This window comes from Sorex fumeus, unplaced genomic scaffold (assembly GCF_029834395.1).
Source record: "Sorex fumeus unplaced genomic scaffold, SorFum_2.1 ptg000035l, whole genome shotgun sequence".
Classification (NCBI taxonomy): domain Eukaryota; kingdom Metazoa; phylum Chordata; class Mammalia; order Eulipotyphla; family Soricidae; genus Sorex; species Sorex fumeus.
In genome coordinates, this window is record NW_026606092.1 from 30,964,494 (window position 1) to 30,987,624 (window position 23,131).

The window sequence follows — 23,131 nt, forward strand, 5'->3', positions numbered from 1 at the left end:
TGAAGCAAGAGTGGGTGAAAAGGGGTGGGGTAGTTTCCTAGTCGCTAAGATCCTCTGCACCCTTGATCTTCGGTCCCAAACTCCCATTTTGCTTGTCCTTTGACTTCTTGCACCGATGCATTTGCAGCGGGCTCCTCCAGTACCCTTTACTGCTGAGCTAGAAGCATGACTTCACACAGTTTTTTTTACTAAGGTCTGTTCTTTACACTTGAGCTCAGGATTGACACCTTAGTGATACCCCTTTACCGTTTTTTTTTTTCCAAAAAACACAAAACATAGATTAGACAAGTCAGGGTGTCGGTTATAATATTTTGATAAATAACGTCTTTCAAAAGACTTCAGAGCCCATAGCCTCCTATTTAGCGCATTAGGCCTTGGCTTATACTAAAGTTAACTGTGTTTGCTATTAGACTCTCCTTTCTGGTACCTGGGGAAACTGAATATAGGAGATACAGAAAGAGCTATCAGAAAAAGATCTCCCCTTCCCAAGCCTCCTGGCTTTCATTCTTAAACCCATTCCCTAGAGGAAAGTGAGTTAAATTTTTTTCTTTTCATTTCTAATGTTTTTTTTTGGGGCCACACCCGGCAATGCTCAGAGGTTACTCCCTGCTCTGCATTCAGATATCACACCTGGAGATGCTGAGGGGACCATAGGGCATGCCAGAGATCAAACCCTGGCCCCGTGCAAGGCAAACACCCTGCCCGCTGTACTATCACTATCGCTCCAGCCCTCTAAAACTGATTGTTTTTCTTATAGCTTAACCAGAGACTCGTTCTTTATAAATCATGTTGTAAATATTACGGGATACCGAATTAAGCACTATACCAAACACTGAGGAAGGACTCCCAAAAGGAAGGTTTTTCTATGTAAAAAGAGCCAGGAAAATAGCCAAACAAAATGGTCTGATTGCTCACTTTCCTAATTTTTCTAAGCTATGGTCTTTGTTACTCATACTTTGTGCTTTTACTTGGATTCTTTAAACTTTTTTTGGCCTGTGCATTTACTTTAATACTTATTTTAATGCTTTATTTTATTTTAATACTTTAATACTTATTTTCTCTATTTTTAAATGAAGTACTAATAAGTCAGTGTCAGATGGTTATGTTGTTTATGCACTAGAGACATGATGAATTTCATAATATAACTTTTCTATAAACCATTCTTTTCATCCAATGTTGTAGAATGGGTCTTTAATGCAATTGGAATTTTCAGTAAGAGTTTATTTGTATGATATTCTATAGATTTTTAGTTATTTTGGTTGGCTCTCTTAATAAATCAAGTATGTATATTTACACACACAGAGAAATGCTTACTATCATGTGATTGAGGTTATCACTCAGCCAACGAAGATGTATGTGTTTTAAAAGTGTCCCCCCTCCACCCCAACTATGTTACCTGAGCTTTTACTTGCAGAAATTGGGCTGTGGAGATAAACTAGATGTTAAGGCCCTGCCTGTTTTGTATACTTTGGAGCTGAGAGCTGAGAGCTGTATCAGGTTTATCTCATTCCTAATTTCAGTTTTTTCCCTATTTTTTTTTATTTTTGGGGACACGCCCTGTGGGGATGGGGGAAGGCTGAGAAGCTAGATTCTGGCAGTGCTTGGAACTGAACCCAGACTACCTAGGAGTAAAGCATGAACTCTTTTTTTTTTTTTTTTTTGCTTTTTGGGTCACACCTGGCAATGTTTAGGGGTTACTCCTGGCTCTGCACTCAGGAATTACTCCTGGCGGTGCTCAGGGGACCATGTGGGATGCTGGGAATCAACACCCTACCCACTGTCCTATCGCTCCAGCCCCTGAACTCGTCTTTTAAGCTCTCCAGCTCCACATTAATCATTTCTCATCTTGCTTCTCAAATATTTGTTATTGCCAACTATGTGCACAGACACTGTGAGAGGAGAGTATAAAATTCCATCCCAGAATTCAGGAACCAATGGTAATAATCTCTTCCTCTTTAGAATCATCTTTTGCATCACGATTACACGATCACGATCATCCTGTTGTTTGTCGATTGCCTCGAGCAGGCACCAGTAACGTCTCCTTTGTCCTAGCCCTGAGATTTTAAAAAATGCCATATTTAAGGCTCTTTCAGCGTTAGGAGAATATAAGACCCATCATTTCTACTGGTATTTGGCATATTGGGTACGCCACGGAGAGTTTGCCAGACTCTGCCGTGTGGGCAGGTTACATTTAGTAGCCTGCCAGGTTGTCCAAAGTAAGAATGAGATAATTATCTCATCTGTTGCATGTGTATCATAATTACATGTTATGTTTAAAAGTGCAGGAAAATGTAAAAGAAAGTAAAGATCATCTGTAAGATCCTATTACCCAGAGATACCATTGTTTTGCTGTGATAGGTTTTCTTATAATGATCTCTCTTATAGATGCACACTTGTATATGGGTTTTATCATACTCTTTGATCTTTCCTAGACTTTTAATATCAGTGATATAATGTGGATATTAATCTGTCTTATGGTTAACAGGTATTTTCTAGTATATATCTAAGATAATCAGTTCCTAAGTGATAAATATTTACTTGACTTTCTTTATTTGTTTTGTTTTTGTTTCTTTATTTTTGTTTTGGGTGCACCCAGCAGTGTTCAGGGCTCTGTAGTTATTGGTCACTCCTGGCTGTGTGGTACAGTAGGGACCATATGGGGTACTGAGGATCGAATCTCTAGGTTTGCCACATGCAAAGCAAGCATCTTGCCCATTGTACTGTCTCTATGGCCCCTTACATTATTTTCATTTCACTTTTTCTGCTGTTGTAAAATATAAAGCTACCATTTTAACTATTTTTTAGGTGTATAGTGCAGTCCTATTAACTGTATATACATTGTCATGCAACGAACCTCATTTTATCTTACAAAACAGAAATTCTGTACCTACGTAACTCCCCCATTCACCTCTCTCCATCCCTGCCAACCTGGCTACTTAACCACCTCATATAAGTGGAATCACTCACTATTTGTTTCTCTGCAGCTAGCTTATTTAGCATCATGCAAGCATGGTTTAGCATTTGACACAATTTCTTTTATTTTCTGTTCTCCCCTGTGACTGGGAATCAAAAAAACAGATAACTGAGTCATTTTCTGGGTCCTTTCTCTGGGGATTATGGTGGGCCGAGGCCTAAGGGATAATGCAGTGGGTAGGGCATTTGCCTTATATGCTCTGATCAAGGTACATGCTCATGACACTATATGGTCTACTGAGCCCCATCCGGAATGATTACTGAGCTTATAGGCCAAGTATACGACCTGAACACCGCCTGGTATATCCCCAAAACAAAACAAACAAAGAAAACAATGGACTATTGTGATTGCCTCAGTTTATGTGGCAACACCTGGGTTTGAGCTGTTGACCTCCCACTTCCCAGGAAAGCACTTAAAGCCATTGAGTCACCTTCTGGGTCCCCAGTATCTCCCTCCTTAAAAAAAAAAAATGATTAGTTTTGTACTAGAGCATGTACAACCTTTGCCTTGCAAGTGTCCCATGGGGGTTTATTTCTTGCACCCCATATGGTCCCCCAAGCAATGCCAGGAGTAATTCCTAAATACAGAGCCAGAAGTAACTCTTGAGCATTGTTGGGAGTGGCCTCGACCCTCTCCTCCATCCCCCCACAAACAGAACAACACCCTGAGTAATTTATAGTATGTATCTCTCATGACTATTTATATGCTGATGGACGTTTAGATTGTTTTCATCACTTGGTCATTTTCATTAGTATTTCAATAAACATGGGTATGCGATTAGCAACAGTGTATAGTGCTCAGGGACTATTAGTGATTTTAATAAGCCTGACAAGCTACCCCTGACATATTCGATGTGCCAAACACAGTAACAAGTGTCACAATGGAGACGTTACTGGGCTCGCTCAAGCAAATTGATGAATAGCGGGAGGACAGTGACAGTTCTTTAGCAGTGCTTATGTGCTCAGAATTTTCTGAAATTTTGTATTTTTATAATATGTTTTTTTTTTGTCTCCTTAGAATATACTTGTAGGGGGCCAGAGTGGTAGTACAGCAGGTAGGGTGCTTGCCTTGTACTCAACCAACTCAGGTTTGATCCCTGGCATCCCATTTGGTCCCCTGAGCACTGCCAGGAGTGATCACTGGGTAGTGTAGAGCCAGGAGCACCCTGAGTATCACTGGATGTGCCCCCAAACTAAAATACTGATAATAATAACAATAATAAAAATACATTTGTTTCTCAATCTTTAAGTTTCAACCTAAGAATTACATCAAATATTTAAGTAATACTTTTGATACATAGTAATTTCTTTTCCTTAGTGAAGACTTCATTGATTGCTTGGTGCCTTACACAATGGCAACACTCTCACTCATGTATGATATCTTAAGTGTGCTTCTTTCACAGCTCTTATTTCAGGATGTTGCAATTATTGGTTTGCAACTTTTTATTTCCCTCCTAAACTGGACTGTAGTAATGAGGATACACTGGCACAAATTCATCTTAGTATACCCATACCTTCTGCAATGCCTCTCATGTAGTAGACACTCAATATCTATTTGTTGAAATGAAGGACTAAAAAAGGCACTGTTACATAATGGGAAAAAAAAACTCAGAATTTTAAATTAGGCTCTAATTTTAAATTAGAATTCTTATCTGAGTTTCAGGCTTAATATTACCCTAGGCTAACTGTGAAACTGTAAATTATTTAACATCTTGGATCTTCATTTTTCTTGTCCTTAATGTGAGGATACTCCTACTTACCTTTGTGAGTTGTTTTGAGAATTATAGATTTTCTAAAGTTTTCTACAGTAGTGCCTCAAAAAAAGAGATCACTCAATAAATGGGAGTTATTTTATTATTATTCTAATGGCAGCTGTCTATAGAATAAAAGCTTCTAGTATGCTTGCTTTGAAAATAATAAGATATTTAATATGGAAGCTTTAAAAGTGTCATTGGAATTTTAAAATTATGTACTCTATAATTTACTGTAATCATTCTATTATTTTAGAATATTCAATTTTACCAACAAAACCTGATTTTAATGTATTAGAATTAGTGTTGCTTATTGATAACCTTTACTTTTATGAGGTGTAGACATGTAAATAGAATTGTATTATATAAGCATGGAGTATGTTAAAATACATATTCACGAATCCTGATCAAATCTGTACAGTTTCTAGATTTAATATGTGCTTTATGCATATTCACTTTTAAGACCTTTGACTAGTGTGCCAGGAATGTAATTCTGTGGGAAAGCACATGCTTCAAATGCATGAGGCCTTACCTTTGAATTTGGGCCCTGAAAACAAAAAGGAGAAAATATGTGAACAGAAAGGTGGACATCTTCACAGAACCCCTATTTAGACTCATGATCACAAACAGTTTGGTGTTTTTGTGTTATTCTCTAAGTGACTGGAATTTATGCAGAAGTGACCATTGGATTGGTTCATGACTTGTAGGAACTGTCAAATTTATTTAAGCCAAATTTGTGCTCCCAATAAAGAGTTTGGAATTAGTTATGTAATTGCATGGTTAACTGTGTGTAGCTTAACTTGGGACAGATTACTAGCTCCTAGTCCTATCCACCTCAGTCTACCTGCCTCTTGTTATCAGTGGGAATGCTGGAGAGGAGTGACTAAACTTTTTTCTTAGTCAGCCAAGATTTGTTTAAGATATTTCATTTTCACACTGAATTTGTTGTGTTTAATAGACAAATTGCCATCATAATTTTATGACCATTTCCTTTTTTTGGGGGGGTCACACCCAGCAATGCACAGGGGTTACTTCTTGTTATTGCACTCAGGAATCACTCCTGGTGGTGCTCAGGGGACCATATGGGATGCTAGGAATCGAACCTGGGTCGGTCACGTGCAAGGCAAACGCCGTACCCACTGTGCTATCACTCCAGCCTTAGGTTTTCTTTTATAATAAAATGTTTTAGGGTATTCCAAAACCCTCAAGCAACCCTAATCTGTATTAAATAAAATACTTTGCTCTAATCTTAATCATTTAGAAATGGTGATCTAAATTTTTTTTGCTCTAAATTGAGATTGGCTTACTCTGGTTCTATGTACCTAAGTCTGCATTGAGTGCACAATCCAGCTGACAAAACATGCCAGTTTCTTATTCTGGACTGCCTTGTTTCCTGTGAAATTTATTCCCACGTTATTTTAGCCACATACTCTCATGGACCTGCCTTAGTCTTTCTGATCTCTAGGAACTAGTTGATGTAAAGACCCTCTCATTATAATCTTCTCTCCTTTGAAACTTTAATATAATACATAATATTGAATGTTGCGTGTCAGGCAATGTTCTAAGTATATGAAATGCTTCAAGAAACTCAAAGCTCTCTGCCATTATTGAGTTATAGTCTCATGGCATATTATGTAAATGTAATCAAATAATATGCAACTTTTGGGGATGGATTTCTTTTTATAAAAATTTCAGGCTGGAGCAATAGTACAGCAGGAAGGGCATTTGCCTTGCATGCCACCGATCTGGGTTTGATTCCCAGCATCCCATATGGTCCCCTGAGCACCACCAGGAGTAATTCCTGAGTGCATGAGCCAGGAGTAGCCCCATGTGCATCACCGGGTGTGACCCACAAAGCGAACAAAAAAATTTTTTTTCACCATGATTCTCTAGCAATTATTTTGGTGATTTATTCAGATTGTTATGCATGTCAATTTTGTACCCTTTTACCATCTTCCGGAATTGCCGTACCATATTTGATAGGGTTCAAATATGGTAACACCTACAAGGGCGATTAGAGGTCGCCCCAAAAGCCTCTATCCCTCTCGGAAAGACTGGCAAGCTACCGAGAGTATTCCGCCCGCACGGAAGAGCCTGGCAAGCTATCTGTTGTGTATTCGATATGCCAAAACCAGTAACTACAATGGGTCTCATTCACCTAACCCTGAAGGCTTCACTGACATGGCAGCACTGAGAAGGATGAGAAAGGAGAGGCCAATAAAATCTCAAGGCTGAACTAGGCTGCCACAACGAAGGAAGACAAAAATGATTGTCTGTACTTTCAATGCACATACGCTAGCATCAGATGCATCCATGGAGGATCTGATGGTACAAGCGCGAATGATCAAGTACGACATCATTGGTCTGACCGAGACAAGAAGGCACGAATCTCACCATGCCGTTTTCAACACTGGAGAAGAATTGTTTCTTGGAACATGTGATAAAAGAGGTGTCGGAGGCGTCGGTGTCCTTGTCAACACAAACTTGGCCATGAGCATTGATTCATTCGAATGCCTAACAACCCAAATCGGATGTTTACATTTGAATAGATGTGGCTCACTGACGGCAGTTTCTACCTTCGTTGTCTACGCACCAACATCTCATTATGATGAAAGAGAAATCGAGAAGCTCTACATGGAGCTGGAGACGTTCTATAAAGAAGACCACACCTTCTACAAGATCATTGTGGGTCATTTTAATGCCAAGATAGGACCGAGAAGATCAGCTGAAGAACTTAACATTGGGACCCATGGCCTAGAATGGAACGAACAGGGTGAGAAACTGTCTGAGTTCATCATGTCGACCAAGACCATCCATGGTAACTCACAGTTCCAGAAGGCAGAATCTAAACATTGGACATGGGAGTCTCCCGGTAGATGATTCCACAATGAAAGAGACCACATCATATTCAATCGACGATTTTGCCTGACCGATGTCACTGTTGTCCCAAAATTCCAAATGGGATCAGACCACCGTTTCCTTCGTGCAAAATTCTACTTCACCGAGTGGGGAGAAAGGGTTGCAAAGTTCAAAAAGAGAACTCCCAGAACGACCACCAACTGGGAGCTCTTTGGCACTATTGCGGCAACATGGGAAGATGCCATTGTTGACAACATTGACGAGGAATACGATCAACTGGTTCAGCACCTCCATGATTGTGCGAGGAACGCCAAGAGAGATAGCTACAAAAAAACGCCTGTCTTCGAAAACTCTTGAGCTTATTCGCCAGCGTGGTTTGGTGCATGCCTCAGGCAACCGCAAGCTAATGGCTGAGCTCGCAAAGCAGTGCAGAGATGCGATCAAGGAAGATCTCAAAGAGAGAAGAGCAGAAGTGCTGGTAGATGCGGCAGAAGCCGGGAAATGTATTCGTAACGCCCGCCTGTCCTTCACCAACTACCAGACCAAGATGACTGCCCTCCGACTTCCTGATGGATCCATCACATCCTCCAGAACGGCAATGGAGAAGATTATCCATGACTTCTACTCAAATCTCTTCGATAGCCATTTCCATTTGCTGACATACCAAATTCCACAGGATGGATATGTCGTTCCCAACGTTCTCCCTTCCGAAATCCGACACGCCATTTCGTCAGTAAAGAAACGAACAGCACCCGGCCCAGACAAGGTCAGATCTGAACACCTGAAGAACCTGCCGTCAGTACTCATCAATACACTGGCTCGGCTCTTCACACACTACCTGTCAGAATGCAAGGTTCCGTCCCAATGGAAAACCAGCAGGACCGTACTACTGTTCAAGAAGGGAGACATCCATGACATTGGCAACTATTGCCCGATCTGCCTATTGTCTGTCATCTACAAGTTGTTCACTCGAGTTATCCTAAATAGGATTGGCAGAACACTAGATGAAGGACAACCATGTGAGCAAGCCGGGTTCCGCAAAGGATTCAGCACCATCGACCATATCCACACGATAACCAAGCTCATTGAGGTTTCTCGGGAGTTCAAGATGCCGCTCTGTTTAACGTTCATTGATTTAAAGAAGGCCTTTGATTCTGTTGAGACAGAAGCGGTCATTGAAGCCCTAGCCAATTAGGGCATTCAAGCCCAATACATCAGGATCCTCCGTGAGCTGTATTGCGGATTCACTACCAGGATCTCACCATTCTACAAAGAAGTAATCATTGATGTCAAGAGAGGGGTTCAGCAGGGTGATACCATTTCACCGAAACTCTTCAGTGCCACCCTCGAGAACATCATGCGATAACTGGAATGGGAAGGAATGGGAGTGAAGATAGATGGTCGGCAACTACACCACCTCCGCTTTGCTGATGACATTGTTTTAATAACACCAAACATCAGTCAAGCGGCACAAATGCTGGCCAACTTTGACCGTGAGTGTGGAAAGGTAGGACTACAGCTGAATCTTACGAAGACAGTGTTTATGAGAAACAGCCTCGTTCCTGATGCCCCATTTGCTCTCAACAAAACGACCATCTCCGAATGCAACAGCTATGTGTACCTAGGTCGAGAAGTCAACATGACAAATGACCTGGCACCCAAGCTGCGCAGGAGGAAGAGAGTGGCTTGGAACACCTTCAAGAACGTCGAAGAAATAGCTAAGAGGATGAAGAACCTCCGGCTCCGGGCACATCTCTTTGATTCCACTGTTCTTCTTGCATTAACACATGCCTCAGAGACCTAGGCCCTACGCAAACAAGATGAGAACGCTATTCAGGTCTCCCAAAGAAGAATAGAAAGAGCTATGCTTGGAATATCACGTTTCACTCAAATGAGAGAAAGAATCTGTTGTTCCGACATCCATCGACCATCAAAAATCAGGGATGCTCTCTCGTTTGCCAAGGTGTCAAAAATCAGATGGGCTGGTCACGTAATGAGATTTAAAGACTACTGCTGAACTAGAGCTGTTACCGACTGGATTCCAAGGGATGTCAAAAGACCGCGTGGCCACCCACCTACCAGATGGTCAGACTTCTTCGTCAAGATCATGAACGATCGGTTTGAGGCTCTTCATGTTCCCAGAGCGAACAGATGCTATTGGGCTACACTGGCACGCGACAGGGACAAATGGAGACGTTACTGGCGCCCGCTCGAGCAAATCGACGACTAACGGGAAGTTAAGTAAGTGATTAAGTGGATATACTGTTTCCCATTTTGCCTATTCTGTGTACGCTTTCACATATAGACTTTTGTGTGGACATAGATTTTTTATTTATCAAGAAAAACTATGTCTAGAGTATAATTACTGAGTAGTATGGTAGTTGTTTATGAACTTGTCAAGGACCAGAAAGATAGTATAGGAGGTGAGACACTTGCCTTGCACACAGCCAAAACCAATTCAGTTTTGTATATCATCCCTTGAGTATTGCTAGGAGTAAACCCTTTCATTGCTGGGAGTGACTCAAACCAGAAAAAAAAGGAGAAGAGGAGGAGGAAGAGGAGAAGAAGGAGGAGGAGGAAGAGGAGGGAGAGAAGGAAGAGGAGGTGTAAGAGGAGGAAGAAAAGGACAAGGAGGAGGAGGAGGAGGAAGAAGAGGAAGAGAAGGAGGAGGAGGAAGAAAAGGAGAAGAGGAGAAGGAGAATGAGGAGAAGCAGGAGGAAGAGGAGGAGGAGGAGGAAGAGGAGAAAGAAGAGAAGTTGTCAAGCCATCAAACCATTTCTCTAGAGGAGCTAGGATTTTTATTTATTTTTATTTGTTTATTTATTTATTTATTTATTTATTTTTATGTAAGAGTACTGCTATTTATTCAGCCACTGATTAACTGATTGAATTGTGCATGAACTCCACCTTACTTTTTTTTCCCCCATTTTTTATAATTTTATTTATTGAATCACTGTGAGAACAGTTACAAAGCTTTCGGGTCTAAGTCTCGGCCATACAATGAAACACCCGTACCTTCACCAGTGGCCATTCTCTACCCCAACAACATCAGTATACCCCCATCCCACACCCTCACCCTACCTGTGGGGTAGATGATTTCCATATTACTTTCTCTCTACTTTGATCACATTCAATATTTTGAAACCAGACCCACTATTATTATTTGAGATAGTCAGATCTGCTGAAAAGGCAACAGTAGACAATTTGTTTTCTATTGCTGATTATGAATAACATATGTCATGTGGCTGCAGTAATGGCTGTGCGATTTTAAAATTCTGAAATTTTAACACTTAAATCTGGAGGGATTTCTGTCAAAACCTGCTGGGTTCCAAGATTTGCTCCTGAGTCTCTGGGATCATGGCCATTAAGCAGCTTGATCAGGAGCTAGAAAGGCCGTTCGTGTGCGATAACTTGTGGTCTCATTGGGGTGGGGAGGACAGGACTGGCTCCACCCCCATCCCGTGAGGCCCAACAAGTTTCGTCACTGTGGGCCAAAGCCTGACTGTCCAGTGTCCTCTGGAGGATGATGGCCACCGAGCCGCCAAGGGAGAGCAGGCAGAGGGACAACACCCTTTCCCCCCTGGGGTGGCCCTGCAACAGTAACCTACTGTGAGGTTCGGACGCATTTCTGCCAAAAGCCACTGGGTTTCGAGATTTGTTTCTGAGTCTCTGGGATCATGGCCGTTAAACAGCTTGATCAGGAGCCAGAGAGGCCGTTCGTGGGCAATGACTTGGGGTCTCATTGGGGTAGGGAGGGCAGGACCGACTCCACCCTCATCCTGTGAGGTCCTGCGTGTCTCATCACTGGGGGCCCAAACCTGACTGTCCAGTGGCCTCTGGAGGATGGCCTCTGGGGAACAGGCCAAGGCACGAAACCTATTCCCATCTGGGTTGGCCCAGCACCGGTAACCTACTGTAGGGACCGGACGCATTTCTGCCCAAAGCCACAGGGTTTCGAGATCTGTTTTTGAGTATTTGGGATCATGGCCATTAAGCAGTTCAATCAGGAACCAGAGAGGCCATGCCTCCAATTATATAGCTGAGCTGGATGTGGTTTGTGGGTGTGTTTCCCACATACCTAACTTCTGGCCGTTTACTTTCTTGGTAAACTTTGCCCCAAGTTTTTGGGGTCTGGCCAAAGGCACAGCAGCAATTTTGGGGTATCTGGAAATCTGTAGGTGCTATCAGGCTGCTGATGCACTCGCCTCACAGGTACAGATTGACCTGCTGGCGTACCATACCCCTGGAGCTAGGGTTTTTAATTATTATTTTATTTTTTCCCTGTGGTACCAAGAGCTACTCCCAGTCTCTAGCTCTGCTCTGTGTGTGGTTGCTCACAGTGCTCAGTGGATCATGTGGCGCCAGGAGTCCAATCCGAGGCTGACTGCATGTAAGCCTAGCGTGATCTCCTTGGCCCCTTATTTGTTTTTAAATCTTTGGATGAAGCTTTACTTCTTTTTAAGCTTCATAGCTACTTAAACACATACTTAAATCCTGGTTTTTCTCACCCACTGTCTCTTTAGTTAACAAGAATACCTGTTTTATAGGGTTCTTAGGAGGATTAAATGGAATTTCACATGTCCAAGTTCTTCATACATCATTGACAGGATTCTATGGTAGTCACCCCAAGAGTACTAGTTTATACCACTAAAACAATATGAGCATCAGGGAAAATACCTTATCAGATCAGAAAGGGGCCCAAAGATTATTTCCTGGTGATACTTGGCCTGGCTGTGTGGGCCTGATGATATAGTGCTTGGCCCAGTGATGGCGTGCTATTGAATTTAATTTACTTGAGACCACCAGAACCAGTTCTAGAGGTTCTTGGATGTCTCCAGGACTACACCTGTCACTGCTGCGAGTTGAAGGCATGGCGAGTGCACCAGGTCTGTGAGCTATCTCCCTGAACCCCTAGGTTAGGAATATATGCGCTTGTGTTTTCTTTAAAGATTTTCATGGTTTTAACTCTGAGAGTTTAGAATTGTTTGAAGGGCCATAGAGATAGTAATGGGTAAGATGCTTTCCTTGTATGCAGCTGACCCAGGTCAAGGAGAGATCCTTGAGCACAGAGCCAGGAGTAAGCTCTGAGCACAGCTGGTGTGGTTCAAGAACCAAAAGAAAAAGTGAAAAGGTGTTTGATCCACTTTGCGTTAATTTTTACATATGTTATGAACCAAGACTTTCACCATTTTTCTTTTATATGCAACTAATTATTCCAACAGTATTTCTTGTGTTGGCCACAAGAATAACATTTTTTGACGTCCTTGTCAAAAATCAACTGATAAGTGATGTAAATGTTTGGACTATGATTCTAGTCCATTGATCTATCTGTTATTATACTGGTACTATACTAACTTGTTTATATATATTTGTAGTAACTTTTGCAAAGAAATATGTCATCAAAATGTGCTTGTTTTTAAATTTTTTAAAAATTTTACTGAAGGGGCTGAAGTGATAGCACAGCGGGTAGGGCATTGGCCTTGCACGCGGCCGACCTGGGTTCAATTCCCAGCATCCCATATGGTCCCCTGAGCACTGCCAGGAGTGATTCCTGAGTGCAAAGCCAGGAGTAACCCCTGAGCATTACCAGATGTGACCTGGAAAGCAAAAAAATAAAAATAAAAAAAATTCACTAAAGAATTGCTATTCACAAAGTTCTTTGTAATTAGGTTTTAAGCATAGAATATTCTAGCACCAGTTCCCTCCGAGTGTCACCTTCTTCACAGTCTTCCCTCTTGCCCCCTCCAGCATGCTACCATGACAGGTACATTTTAAAGTTTGATGGTTGTAGTTTGGACCTCATGTTTTGAGTGTTGTTGAGTGTGTGGTTCAATATGTATCTTTATCACTCCAACGTTAAGAGCATAGCTGTACCCCCTTTTCTTCCCTTACTCAGATTTTCTGGGTCGCATAAATTTTAGCACCATCTTGAACTTTAGTGTTTTTTGTTTTGTTTTGTTTTGTTTTTTTATGAGGAGGGTATAATTTGCAGTACTCAGGGGTTACTCTTAGTGTGGTGATTGGAGGTTGCTACTGCTGGTTCTTGCAGGCTTTGTGATGCTGAGGATTGAACCCGGGCCTCTGCATGGAGAGCATGTGCTCCAACTCTGTGCACTCCAGTCCCATAGATTGACATTGAAACTCCCTAAATTTATTTAGTCATTAAGTCATAGTCTATCAATTTATTACAGTATTTTTGCTAATATTTTGTTTATATAGCAATATGAGAAAATGGATTTATATATTATATGCTTGTCAGGTCAAGTTTACACTGGCTTCATAAAATGAGCTTGAAAAGATATCTATATTTGTTCCAGTTGATTAAACATTTTTTTATTGTTTCTTAAATCTTCTACATCATACTAGTTTTTAGTTTACCTGTATAATAAAATTACTGACATGGCGGTATGGTGCCGCGAGCAGGTCAATCTGTACCTGTGAGGTGAGTGCATCAGCAGCCTGATGGTACCGTCAGGCTTTCAGATACCCCAAAATTGCTGCTGTGCCTTTGGCCAAACCCCAAAAACTTGGGGCAAAGTTTACCAAGAAAGTAAGTGGCCAAAAATTAGGTATGTGGGAGACACACCCACAAACCACCTTCGGCTCAGCTATATAATTGGAGGCATGGCCTCTCTGGTTCCTGATTGAACTGCTTAATGGCCATGATCCCAGAGACTCAGAAACGAATCTCGGAACCCAGCGGCTTTTGGCAGAAATGTGTCTTGTTCCTGCAGTAGGTTACTGGTGCTGGGCCACTCCAGGTGGGAATAGGTTTCGTGCCTTGGCCTGTTCCCCTTGGCGGCCTGGTGACTGTCATCATCCAGAGGCCACAAGACAGTCAGGTTTGGGCCTGCAGTGACGAGACATGCGGGGCCCCACCAGATTGGGGTGGAACTGGCCCTTTCCTCCCCATCCTAGTGAGACCTTGAGTCGCCACCTACAAACGCCTCTCTGGCTCCTGATCAAGCTGATTAATGACCATGAGATTCAGAAACAAATCTCAAAACCCAGCAGCTTTTGGCAGAAATGCATCTGGACTGCACACACGGCCATGGCTCCAGAGGCAAAAGGACTTAATCCAGAGCCCGGCAGCTTGCAGCACAAAAGTGAATGGACCATGAGTTAAACTACAGCACCATGCCTCCCCGGGAGGGAAAGGGTGTTGCTCCCTTCTGCCTTTCTCTCCCCCGGCAGCAAGGTGGCCGCCACCTCAGAGTTTATTGGAAAGCCAGGTATGAGCCGGCAGTGACGGGGCAACTGCAGTCTCATGGGAAAGGGGATGGTACTGGTTCATCTTTCATGCCCTACCGAGGTCACAAGTTGTCCCCCACGAGAGGCTCTCCGGCACGGCCATGGCTCCAGAGGCAAAAGGACTTAATCCAGAGCCCGGCAGCTTGCGGCAGAAAAATGAATGGACCATGCATTAAACTATGGCACCATGCTTCCCCGGGAGGGAAAGGGTGTTACTCCCTTCCACCTTTTCTCCCACCTGGCAGCAAGGTGGCCGCCGCCTCAGAGCTTATAGGAAAGCCAGGTATGAGCTGGCGGTGATGGGGCAACTGCAGTCTCATGGGAAGGGGAATGGTACTGGCTCGTCCTTCACGCCCTACTGAGGTCCTGAGTTACCTCCCACGAGCAGCTCTCCGGCACAGCCATAACACCAGACCCACAGAAGCCAATCTCTAAATTATCTGGCTCTTTGCAGAAATTCAAAATTGCATGATCACAATAGTGGCCACGCAACATTATATGATTCTCATAACCAGCTATAGAAAACAAAGTATTTCACAATGTCTTTTCAGCAATTCTGATTGTTGGGGGGAGAAATTCTAAGCAATAATGGTGCATCTTTTGTCGAAATGATGAATGTAATCAATGTAGAGAAGAGTTAAGTAGAAATCATCTGCCTCACCGGCATTGAGTGGGGTGGGAGGGGGGATATATTGGGGTTCTTGGTGGTGAAATGTGAGTACTGGTGAAGGGAAAGGTGTTTGATCATTGTATGACCGAGACTTAAACCTGAAAGCTTAGTAACTTTTCCCACAGTGATTCAATAAATAAATATAAAGATGAAAAATAAATAAAACTATGAAAAAAAAAAGTAAGGTGGAGTTCATGCCCAATTCAGTCAGCTAATCAGTGGTTGAATAAATAGCAGTAATCCTACAAAAAAATTAGAAAAAAAATAAAATTACTGACATATATAAAGCTCTCCCTCTCTATATATAATCTAGCCAAGATTTGACTATTTTCCTTTGTTCCTATCAGATCTTCTTTTTTACTTTTGTGAAATTTACTGCATATATTTATATATTTTATGAAGATTATATTTTTAAGAAAGGTAAGCCTTTTATCACTATAAAGTGCTCTCCCCCCTTTTGTTATTGTTATTTTATGGGCCATAGCTAGCTGCGCTCAGAGTTTATTCCTAGCATGCTTGGTGGACCATATGTGGTACCAGGGATAGAGCCCATGTTGGCCATGTGCAAAGCAAGTGCCTTACCCTCTGTATTAGCTCTTCAACTCCTAAAATTTTCTTTATTTCTTATTTTTCACTCTTAACCATATTAATGTTAATATGTTATATCTTTTTGCATTTTTTATTTAATGCTTTTGAATTCTTTTGAGAATGTATCTTTATAAAATATAATATAAATACTAATCTTTTTAAGTTCAGTATTATGAACTTTTAAAATTTGTATTCTTATTTATATTTAATATTCTAGTTCACTAATTCTTTGTCTACAGTCTATTTGGCTATAAATTCCACTGAATAAATTCTTAAAGAAAAAAGAAATTACCTCTGTAAAGTGCTTAATTTCCTGAACAAAGAATCCTTGTTATTTTTAAAATAAGTCTTAATAGCATGTCTTAATGCTCTTTTTTCTGGGAGGTAACAATCTTTTTTTTTGATTGTGCTAGAATCCTCTCCCAGTGCTATGCTGGGAATTGTGCCAGGTATCAAACGTGGGACCCCTGCATGCAAAGCATTCACTTTAGCTCTTTGAACTATGTCCCTGTCCTTTTTATTCATTTATTTTAAAAATTAAAAAAAAAACATTAATCTATCATGAATTACAAAATCCTTATGATTTGGTTTCAGGAATACAATGTTTCAACATTGTTCTTTTAAACAGTATTTCATTCTTCTCAGTATCCTGTTTATTTAAGAATTCATCAGCAAGTTTCAGTTGAATTTGCCATGCTCCCAGTTGATTACAAACATGCCATCTTTATCTTAGGTTGAAAATATAAATTTTCCTTCATTCTCCTCTCTGTTGCTTACCAAGAGAATTGCGTAGAAAATGAGTTCTGCTGGATTTTGTTTTTACTAAATTTCCCTGGCCAATTGCTATTGTGTTGATAATAGTACATGGTATTAAAAGTTATATATTGCTCACTCCATCTTAATAGCTCCCTCAACCTACCTAAAGGAAACTTGGGCATATATAATACATGAAACCTTTCTTGCTGAATTTTAAGAACTGAAACCTCTATAGTTTCCATAAATGGAGACATACATACTTATTTTGTTTTTACGCATGTTCTAAGTACCCAATAATTTTAACTGTTTCTTGATAATTAGGAAAGATTAAACCCAAGTTCTTTTATTATGTAGTATTGGTTTCAACTGATCTTTGCAGCAAATAAGACTATATGACTAACTTACATGAAAGATTTTTCATTCTAATAATTTTATATTAAAGAATCTAAAATTCACTTTCCCTTTCCATTGTTGTTGTGATGACTGGGATTACAATACAGTTGATTGTGGTGATTGCATACTTGACTGTGATGCTCATCAAGAGTTGTACTCAGGCTTGTGGTGTGATGGAGGTCACACACTTTATTGTGGGTTCTGGGATCCCAAACAGCAGTGCTGCTGACATGCTGCTCTGTGAGTGCAAGGGTAGTGGTACCAGGGATCAAATACACAGTCTCACATTTGCCAGCTAATTTTCAGAATTCTGAAGCACAGTATGAGTGCCTTTAATAAGATTGTTTTAAGGAGCCCATACATTCCTTGCCTTGCATGTGATGAACCCCAATTTCAATCTCCAGCACTACATATGATCCCCTGACTAGTACCAATGGTCACTCCTGCGCCTAAAGCCAGGAAAGTGTGGCCCAACCTCAATTGCCCGAATGAATGAAAATAAAATAATTTGGGGTGTTAACTAAAACTTTCGTGTTCTGTTCATTTTACTTTGCCCACTCTATACTTTTAAATTCCTTTTTTGTTTGTTTTGTTTTGGGGGGCACACTTGGCAGTGCTTGGAGCTTACTTTTGACTCTACACCCAGGGATCACTCTGGTGAGGATTGTGGGGACATATGGGTGCTGGGAATTGAATGGCGTTGGCCATGTGCAAGGCAAACACCCTTCCTGCGATCTTTTCAGCCTCAGTATACTTTTAAGTTCTTGAAAACTTGTTTGGAGGTTCCAGTTGGGGAGCATATCAGTTCATACATCTTCCACCAAGAGCTTTAGTTGTATTATTGTTTTACAAACACAGTCCTGATTCACTCAAAAGAAATTATATAAACTGCTTTGCATATTATGTATGCCAACTTAGTACATATTTTCATTGAAGAGTTCATTAAAATGATTTGTCTTGGGTCTCTACCCGGCAGTGCTCAGCTTTCTAGCTTCATTTCTTGAGGGACCCATTCAGCTATCTCCCTGCACCTCATTAAGAATTTTCACAGGGTCAGAGAGATAGCTCAAAGAGTTGAGTACATAACTCCAAAACATTAGGCCCTGAGTTCAACTCATGGCACCATAGGGCCACCCAGGCACAATTGAAGACCTTGGTGGTACTGCATCTTTCTGGCTGAGCACTGGTCAGATGTGCATAGTGGGCTGACTAATGCCAGAGTGACTCCCAGATTCCTTGAGTATTGCTTGGGGACTACCCCTAAGTAAAATGTTTTACAGTGTTGATATAAATGTTAAGATGAAAGTCAATAAGATGAATTTGTGGGTTTCTTTCTTAGCCTCTTGCCAACTTTGCTGTCCCTTATTCATGCATTGATCTTGACAAGTACTTAGGAACCACTGTTACTTCTGGAAGCAAATGTGGCTCTGCTGCCACTATCCTTGATTGAAAGAGTTTTATATAATCCCTTTAATTTGAACTTTGACTTTCTAGTTGAAAGTTCAGATCCATGTAACTGATTAGCAAACCCAGTAGCAAGGTGGCAGACTGTAAACGCAAGAATTTGTTTTGATATTTCCATATTTTCAATTGGGAGATAAGATGTACCCCATTTAGATATGTAACATAAGGAAATTCCTAAACATGAAGAGTTCCCAGATGTTCAGTGATATAGTTGCCAAATAATGAATGTTGGATCTTTTCACTATCCTATGTTGATTTCCAAATACATGTAGAGAGTCTCCAGTTCTCTCTAGAGTTTTAGACTCAAGTATTTCCAAGCCTATTTGGCATATTCACTTTTGGTCTTATAGCCATCTTAAACTTTAAATATTCCTACAAGATCTGTTGAGGTCCTCCTGCCAATCCATTCTTCTGTCACAGATCACAGATCACAGATCATCCTGTTATTTGTCGTTTGCCTCGAGCAGGCCCCAGTAACGTCTCCTTCATCCTAGCCCTGAGATTATATTCAAGGCTCTTTAGGAGAATGAGACCCATCATTGGTACTGGTATTTGGCATATTGGGTACGCCACAGGGAGTTTGCCAGACTCTGCCGTGTGGGCAGGCTACATTCGGTAGCCTGCCAGTTTGTCAAAGTAGGAATGAGATGTCATAATAAGATGTCCGGGAACTGGTTTTTATAGTCTCAGAGTCTTGACCGCCGATGGATTACATGGCACCAGGGGGCCAGTTGGTGGGTGTGACCCCCGCCTACTGGAATTTGGAGGATCTGGGTGGAGGATGCTCGACTCCAATCCGAGTAGGCTTAGAGATCTCGGCCCTGGAACCCACGTGGCTTTGTCCCTCTGCTGGTACCTTCAGGTGTGCGGAGAGTGGTCTCAGCATGGTGGTGGCTGGTCCTGGAGGTCTTCGGCTGCCGGGGCCCTGCCCATTCTTCTGTATTCTTCATTATTGCTGTAAATTTTAAGAGTATATATTTTTTGTCGTGTTGGGCACTGATCAAAGGGCCATATACATGTGAAGACATGTACTTATCAGCTGAGTCTACCCTATATGTACAATTTGATTCCATATTTTCCTGGAAACACAAGTAGTCTATCAGTAAATCTTATTTGCTTTACCTCTGGTATGTTTCCTGAATCCAGATCCACTGCCAAAAATGCTTCTTGCCTTATCTGTTGCAGTCAGATAATAGGTTTCCTGCTTTCACAATTCACCCTCCTGTGAACCATTCATTATTCTTTATCAGAGTTTTATTGTTGTTGAAAGAGTACTAACAATGCACTCATTGATGTTTATGCATACCTTATTTAGACAGTTCTGAGTCATGAATAATTTCTGAATTCAGTTACCTACTCAGGTGGGAAATGGCAAGGAGAGCTTTGTTAGACTGACCAAGTCCTCTTGCAATATATATTCTCCATGGGTCAGAGAAATAGTACAGTGGATAGGGCACTTGCCTTGCACATAGCTAATCAGGGTTTGATTTGCGGCACCTCATATGGTCCCCTGAGTCACCAAGAATGATTCTTGAGCACAGCCAGATGTGGTCCCAAAACAATACAAAAAGTTCTAATTTCTGGAAAGTCCAGATGGTAGGGTGCTTGCCTTGCGTGCAACTGACCTGTGTTCAATTCCTGGCACTCTTTATGGTTCCTCTGAACCTACCAGGAGTGATCCCTGAGTGCAACCAGGAGTAAGCCCTGTGCACAGCCAGATATGGACCCAAAACAAAACAACAACAACAAAGCTCAATTTCTGTGTGCACAATATCCTTTGCCTTTCTATTGATACTATTACTCTTCAAATTCTTTGCCTTTCTATTGATAGTATTACTCTTTAAATAATATATATATTATCTAACTTACATTTCCAAAACTACCATTTGAAATGTAGTTTTTTGTTTGTTTGTTTGTTTTTTGGGTCACACCCAGCGATGCACAGGGGTTACTCCTGTCTCTGCACTCAGGAATTACTCCTGGCGGTGCTTGGGGGACCATATGGGATGCTGGGAATCGAATCTGGTCGTCCAGGTGCAAGGCAAGCACCCTACCCACTGTGATATCACTCCAGCCCCTAGATAATAATTTTTTAATTAAGTTTTTACCTCCCTCTTTGAAATGTATGTGATATAAAAATAAATTATGAAAATGAACTGTGAAGTGATGCACTTTCTATAATAAATTCATCCTCTAAAAATTATTCTGTAGCACTGTCCTCCCGTTGTTTATCGATTTGCTCAAGCGGGCCCAGTAATGTCTCCCTTGTGAGACTTGTTACTGTGTTTGGCATATCAAATTCGTCACGGGTAGCTTGCCAGGCTTTGCCTTGTGGGCGAGATACTCTTGGCAGCTTGCCGGGCTTTCCAAGAGGGGCAGAGGAATCGAACCCAGGTCGGCTGTGTGCAAGGCAAACGCTCTACCTGCTGTGCTATTGCTCCAGCCAATTCTTTTTTTTTTTGAAGTGCCAGGGACAATTAAAATCTAGTTAATTTCTAACTTTCCAGTAAATCATTTATTGCTTAAATCAAAGGTATGGCTACATAATAGCTCAATTAAAAATAAGAATTAGAGGATGCTGAGTTCCTTGGTAGTGTATTAAATAATTACCTTGACTCAGTGCTTTGAACTTACTTAGTGGCTTATTCTGAGGACATGATATAAAAAGTTTATATTTATTCTGATAGTATATCAAGATTATTTCTAAGTATATTATTTTAATTTTGTTTTATTCTCAGTCATATTAAGTAATATTTGTTTCTTCTACCTTTTCCTTTTGTTATTTCATTCTTTTAGAATCATCATGTCTGCTGTTCGTAGCATAAAAAAGTCTCGTGCACCGCTGAGTTCTTGTTTGACAAGTGACTCTCATAGTCAGCTGGAGTTTTTACCTGACAAACTAAGAGCCAAACTACTTCCTTTCCAGAAAGATGGCATCACTTTCGCCCTTGAAAGAAATGGCAGGTAAAGTACCTTTTTCAGGTTTTGCTGAAAATGTTAAATTCCCAGCAGGTGCACAAAATAGCAAAGTTCTGTGCAAACCATTCTTGTCATGTACACTATTACTTTTTAAAAATGGATCATAAAATAGTAATTTTATGGTATACCTTATTTTGCCTTCATTCTTGGATGATATTTTTGTTGCTAATCCAGCTCACCAAGAATAGCCTTTTTTGGGAATTGGAAAGAGCAATTTGAGTCAGCCTGGGTGATGGTGCTCAGCACCTACTCCTATCTCTGAGTTTATGGTTTATTCCTAGAGGTGTTCAGGAGACCAGATGATGTGCTGTTGCAGGCATTGAAAAAGAGTCAGCTGCATGCAAGACAAGCAGCTTACCTCCTTCACTTTCTATCTAGCCCCTTTATTTATTTATTTATTTATTTATTTATTTATTTATTGCTTTTTGGGTCACACCCAGCAATGCACAGGGGTTTCTCCTGGCTCTGCACCCGGGAATTACTCCCGGTGATGCTAAGGGGACCATATGGGATGCTGGGATCGAACCTGGGTTGGCCGTGTGCAAGGCAAATGCCCTACCCACTGTGCTGTCGCTCTTAGCCCCTTTAATAAACTTTTTTTTTCTTTAGTACTTTGAAGTTTGTGTTTTATTGACTGTGCTTTCCAGTGGTAATATTAAAATTATGTTTTCTGGGACCAATGAGTGTAGAAGTTAAGGCCCTTACCTTGCATCTTACAATCCCAGGTTCAAATCCGAACACCACATATGGTCCACTGAGTACTGCCAGGAGTCACTTTTGAGTACAGAGGCAGAAATAGCCACTGTGAACAGCCCTGTGTGGTTCAAATCCCTCCTTTGCACCCCACCCTTGTGCCCTAAGTATACTTTTTGAGGGACTTGAAGTGTAGTTCAGCAATAGAACACTTTCAGCCTACTTTGTACAAATTCGTGAAAATATATAAATCTGTGAATTTTTGGGTGGATTCCACAAAATGTTAACAGCATGGATCTGTTGAGCAGTATGTAATTGTTTATTGTGTTACTACTTATATATGCTTACAAGCATATGCGTCTTTATTGTATAAGTTAGACTTCCATATGATCTTTTCACTCTCTACAGGTTAATTAGTAGTGTAGTTTCTTACTCTTGGATCGATCCAGAGTGGATTCAGGGATACTCTGGCTGCCAGTGAACCTTCCCTTATGTTAATGAAAAAAAGGGGTTCTTGACTTTACAAAAGCCCCCCTCACTTTTGAATTGTGTCTTACTCTTTATTTAGTTTTTTTGGTTGAATGACTGAATATGCTCTTTTAGGTATATCTCTCGGGTTTCTTTTTTTATATTTAAAATTTTTATAAAACTAACCTCTTGTTTTATCTATTTTTTAAAAATTGTTCCTAGGCATCAAATTTTTCTTTGCTTTATCAAGCTTAGTGTTACATTTCTTCAGCATTCATTAAAAGAT

At 41.0% G+C, this 23,131-nt stretch overlaps 1 protein-coding gene across 1 annotated transcript in view; it reads left to right on the top strand.

The window, feature by feature from the left end:
* Positions 1–23,131, top strand: part of ZRANB3 (zinc finger RANBP2-type containing 3) — a 201,156-nt gene that overhangs the window by 119 nt on the left and 177,906 nt on the right. The window contains exon 2 of the mRNA XM_056117723.1: positions 21,502–21,669. Within this exon, the coding sequence (XP_055973698.1) occupies positions 21,509–21,669 (161 nt within the window). The 5' untranslated portion in view covers positions 21,502–21,508. The remainder of the gene's footprint in view (positions 1–21,501; positions 21,670–23,131) is intronic.